At 31.0% G+C, this 5,448-nt stretch overlaps 2 protein-coding genes across 2 annotated transcripts; both read left to right on the top strand.

Annotated features, from left to right (window-relative positions):
* Nucleotides 1-1,065: 1,065 nt before the first annotated feature.
* Nucleotides 1,066-1,821, top strand: NAEGRDRAFT_76721 (uncharacterized protein; the record flags this gene model as incomplete). Its single annotated transcript, XM_002668321.1, has 1 exon — nucleotides 1,066-1,821. The coding sequence occupies one exon, from the start codon at nucleotides 1,066-1,068 to the stop codon at nucleotides 1,819-1,821; it is 756 nt and encodes a 251-aa protein (XP_002668367.1).
* A 331-nt stretch (nucleotides 1,822-2,152) lies between these two features.
* On the top strand, nucleotides 2,153-5,044 carry NAEGRDRAFT_76720 (uncharacterized protein; the record flags this gene model as incomplete). Its single annotated transcript, XM_002668320.1, has 1 exon — nucleotides 2,153-5,044. One exon carries the CDS (start codon nucleotides 2,153-2,155, stop codon nucleotides 5,042-5,044), a length of 2,892 nt encoding a protein of 963 aa, XP_002668366.1.
* Nucleotides 5,045-5,448: the final 404 nt, after the last annotated feature.

The following is a 5,448-nucleotide window of genomic DNA, read 5'->3' as shown; positions in this document are numbered from 1 at the left end:
CCCAATAAAATTGATAGCATCAGCTAACGATTTTTGAGAGGGTTTGATAGCATCAAAAATTTCAGGTGGGACTAATGACCACAGGTCCCTGTCAGTATCTAACACCTTTTCAATAAACTGTTTTCTGCTACCTAACTCTGTCCTATCTAATAAATATTCTATCAAGTAAAATGGGTCACCAGATAACTGATTTAATAAATCTGGAGGGCTCTTTTCTAAATGACTGGCTGTGATATTTTCAAACTTTATCTTTGCTCCATCAGCAACCATTTGTGCGATGAATGTGTGTGTATCATTTCTCTCCATTATCATTTTTGAATATAATATCATTGTTAACTCCTGTGCTTTTGCCATATCTTCGAGTTTCATCAATAAAGTTTCAAAAAAGAACGTTACAGATTTGTTAGCCGTTGAACTTTCTGCAAAATTTGTCCATGAAAATTCTTCCTGTCGTCCCATCATTATGTAATATTTGTGATAATAGTTTTTTCCAGACTTGATTGAAACATCATAGAATTTCTTTTCCTTCAATTTTAGTTTTGCCAATTTGAATGTTGCCTTTGCATAATAAAATTTAATATCGGGAATATCATCTCGTTTAAACCAGAAATTATCTTGAAATTCGAAATCAATTATTTCTTCTTTTGGGGAGAAGATTGACCTTGTAAAGGGATACTGAAGTGTTTGTTGTGTTTTGGATGAAATTGTCTTCTTCTCAGGATTGTATTCTCTGAAGACAACAGCAAAGTTTTCCACTGCTTCTTGTGGAGTTAACTTCGGAATGAATACGCTAACGGTTACCGTATCCCTGAAGCCTTTTAAAAACCCAAAACTATTGTGCAACTGTGGCTCTTCTACGCCTTTAAAAACAACCAAGGCTCCATCCATTGTTTTGTTTTTGTTGTAATTGCAAAATATTTTATATTTTTGTTTCTGATAAATAAAGATGCAAAAGTACTGAATACAATGCAAGGACGGAGCAAAAAAATAGTGTCATCACAGAATAAAATGACTTTACTTCACAATGTAAACCACCACCACACAACAAAATAACACAACCATACAATGCCTAAAACATTGAAGCAAACAACAAGTTTTATCACCTATGATCCAACATTCTATAAAGAATTCATGTTAAATAGAAAGCCCAACAAGGTTTCTAAAGACACAAGCAGCAAGATGAAAACACAGGCCGGAAAAAAGTTTAAGAAACCATTATGGGCTAAAATGTTGGAGTTGGAACAGAAACATATTGACAAGGTCAGATCCTTCAAGGCCATCCCAATTAGTGATGATGAGTATAACAGGATAATTGAAGACTTGAAGAACAAATTGAGCATCACAACAGATACTGAATTTATTGATTATGCACAAAAGAAATGGAAGGAATTTTGTATTGATGCTACAACAGTACTAAAGGATAATTTAACATTTGGAAATGTAAAGTTTGGAAATGGATTGAATCTTGGAAATATGAATTATGCAATTTTTGACAAAATAATAACAAGAAATTATCAATGTGCAAAGGATGTTGTATATGATGAACAAACAGTCGGATATGAAACTCATCAAGTTAAATTATTCAAATATCACTTTGTGTTGGCCTGTGGATTTCCTACTTTCGAATGTGATAGATGGTGGAGAAATGACATGTTTCCCAAAGTTGAAGATATTCACAACAAACCATTGCAATTTGCTGAATATAAGACTCTTACAATTGTTGTAAATTCTAGAACTAACAGAGTTTATTGTAATTGGGAAATTGAATGTTGTACGATGGTGGTGAGAGAGAAAGAAGGTGCATTCTTTACAACAAAATAAATTATTATTTATCAAATCTCGTGGTATCTTGTATATTTAATTATCTTTCGAACAATGTCGAATATTCATTCTTGATTATTGACCATCAATATTTATTTTGAAAATTAAAAAAAAATGGAAACAAAGACATGTTGTAAATGTTTACAAAGGAAACAGTATATTTCAAGAAACAAATTTTGTCAGTGAAGAGTTACGAAAGAAAAAATTAGCAGCAAGTTTAATATGTCAAGATTGTTTTTACAACCAAAACAAAAGTACAGAAATAATTCAACAAAATGTGGATAATGAACATCAATTGAACAATAATACAGGTTCAGAAAAAATACAAGGAATGCCATTTTTATTCAAAAATATAAGACTAATTGAATATGAATATTCCAATGCCAGTGATTTTGATGTTGTCAGTAAAGTAGTACCAAACTCCTTTTATACAATTCCAAGTCATTGGGATAAATATAGAAATTTAAAGAGAGAGGCTTATTGGGGACAGCAACAACATGTTTCATCAGGATTTAGAATTTATGATGTGGAATCTACAATAGTTGATAAGGTTTGCCTTTTCAATTTTTTAACCTCAAAAGGATGTGAAATTAGTGGTGATGTTAATGAATGGTTAATGAATAAATTACTGGAACAAGTGATTGCAGAGAAAGAAACAGAGAAGTTGAAAGCAGAAATTAGAAAAATTCAAGATCGAAATATTCATGTAGAGGTTTCAAATAAACCAATAATTACTGGTACTTCTAGTAAACAAGGCTCGACAGAAGAAACAAATAAACCAATACGAAAAGATAGAGAAAAAAAACAAATTAATGTCAGCTCTTCTTTCGGATTGGTATGTTCTAATTGTGAGCAAAATTTTGTTCAACCTAGAAAGTCCCGTAGGTCAACAAAAAATTTGTCACAATTAACTTCTCAATCAAGAAAGGCTAATGGAGAGAGATTATATTTTGGTGTGGATGAATTATTACAATCCAATGGCCAAACAATGAATGATTTTATTGATTATTTGTTTGAAAGAGATAGTGAACTAATATTTAGGAAATTGCAGGAGAGGTCACAAAATTCAAAAGACCTTAATGAAATAATAATGAAAATTTCAAACAAAGATTTATTATCTAATTATGATGCCACTAGCTCTGTATATTTTACAGATAAGAATTTATTATCAGATGGATTATATGATGAAATAGTTAAATTTTACAATTTACAGAACATAATGATTTCTGTAAATGAGCTTGCTGATAGGAGAGGTGAAATTGATTTGGAAATAATTGATAGATACAAGATCACATCTGATTCTAATGGAATACATCTTGATCCTGGCTTGGTTTTAAATGATGCTCTTATAATGTTAGAAAACGAAGATATTTCCATACCAGAGAAATTAGAATTGAAATTATTTTGGGATGGAAGAGCTGGAGGGGAGGTTGTTTGTTGCTTTGTAATTTTAAATTCTGAACTTTCCACTCAGTGTAGGAACAATGTATTCATTACTGATATGTATAAGGGGAAAGAAACAAAAGCTAATGTTTTCTGCTATTTTCAAAAAACCATGACATATTTTAATGATTTAAAGACTATAACATACAAATCAGAAAAAACAGGACAATCAAAAGATATTCCTTGCACAATGTACGTATGTACGGATTTAAGTGCATTATGGAAGATTTCTGACATCAAACGAAACTTTGTGTGTCCATATTGTCCCTGTGTATATGATGATAGAATGGAGAAGGATTTTGCTTTTGCTCCCCCAGCTCATTATTTTCAAAAATTTCCAAATTTATTCACCAATGTAGTTATTGACATACTTCATGCAAAATTGAGAATTGTTGGCTGTTTGTTATCCCTTCAAATTTCTAAGATGACAGTGTCAGGAATTAAATCCCTCGAAGCTAAAATTCAGAAATTGAAGGGAATGTCTCAATTTCAATTTAGAAAGAAACAACCTGCCACAACACTTGCTCTACAAGCGACAAATGACAAAATTGAATTAGAAGTTCCTTATATGAATGCAGATCAAGCTGATATGATTTTGTTAAATTATGAATCAATTATGATGGAATCATTATCGGATACCCAATTTAATGATAATGATTTTAAAGTGTGGTCATCACTTAGATTCATAATATATCATTACCTTGAAGCCAGTCAAGGGCTATTGGATTTGAATTTTAAGAAAGAAGAATTGAAAGAGTATTTGAGTTTCACTAAAAAGGTTTTAAGAGAAGCCTTTCCAAATGATCAACTTGCTTACTATATTAATATTATTTTGTATCATTTACCGGATCTTTTGGAAAAGTATGGAAGCTTAACAAAATATATGAATCAAGGATGTGAAGCATATCATTCCCTTGGTAGAATGATAGGTCAAAGAAAATCAAATCATAAAGGTAAATTCAATTTACCTTCCTTTGCAGAATCTATTTTGCTTCCTACACGTACGTTATACATGTCCTCCAAGTTCAAAAAGAAATGGCACGGATTGAAAACAAATCCTAATATGCAGATTAGTTCAGAATGGCAAACAACATTGGCAACTTTAAAACAAGATTTCGAGAAACTGAAATCATGTTCTGAAAGTTTGTCAGATTTTAGTGAAGAAAAGAAAAATTCTGTATATTGCCATGTTCAAAAGAATATTTGGAAAAAAATAGTTATTGAGAACGAACCACCTGAAGCTGATGAATCAGATTCAGAAGGCAATAAGGAAGACAACAACAAAATTAAGAAGAATAATACGGTTAGAAGAAAAATTAAAAAGAGAATTCAGACAAAACTCAAAGAAAGGAATGTTGATTTAAATGGAACAGAATTCAGAAGTTCGTGTGACTCATGTGTTAAGTTGAAAATTAGATGCAATAGTGGAAAGCCTTGTATTCATTGTAAACGTTTAAATAAGGAATGTGTTTATTCCACAAAACAAAAATGTGGAAGGAAGAAACGAATTCAACAAGAGGCTAATATTGAAGATGATATAAGTTTAAGAAAGGAAACAAGAACATCCAGTTCAATATCTGAATCTTCACCTAACTCAATAATTGTTAGCCAAGATAATCCACATTCAATCGGATCTTTTGATAATTTTTTAGAGGAAGACGATATTTGGAATTTAAATAGTCTTCCATGCAATGAGGAACCCATTGGTCAAAATGATTATGATTTCATGCATGATTTCTTTTGTGAAGACCTATTTATGAATTCAACACAAGACAATTAAAGTTAAATAAATTATTTATAAAAAAAATTTTAAAAAAAATTACCTTTGCATCAACAAACCAACTCACATGACTACTGTTATTATTGCGGATTATGAAAACAACAACATTCAAGCACTGCTGACATGTTGGTAATACTACTGCTAGGTCAGATCAATGGTATGAAAACATTAAATGTTAGCTGGAGTGTATTGTTGGACGTTGTTTTTATCCAATTAACATGCTATTGTATAAGTAATGAATTACTGCATTCATTGTCTATCTATATTTCAACCTTGTTGAAGTAACTTTACCAATAATAATAATTTGCAAACAACCTACTGATTTGCCTCCACGAAAACTTTCAAAAGAAAGATGACCACTACAAATACCTCCCCAAGGACAGATTGTTTATTATCATAATGAT

The sequence above is a fragment of the Naegleria gruberi genome (genome assembly GCF_000004985.1).
Source record: "Naegleria gruberi genomic scaffold NAEGRscaffold_332, whole genome shotgun sequence".
In the NCBI taxonomy this organism is placed as follows: Eukaryota; Heterolobosea; class Eutetramitea; order Acrasida; family Naegleriidae; genus Naegleria; species Naegleria gruberi.
The sequence above is the reverse complement of the archived record's forward strand: the minus strand, read 5'-3'. Positions and strand labels throughout refer to the sequence as shown.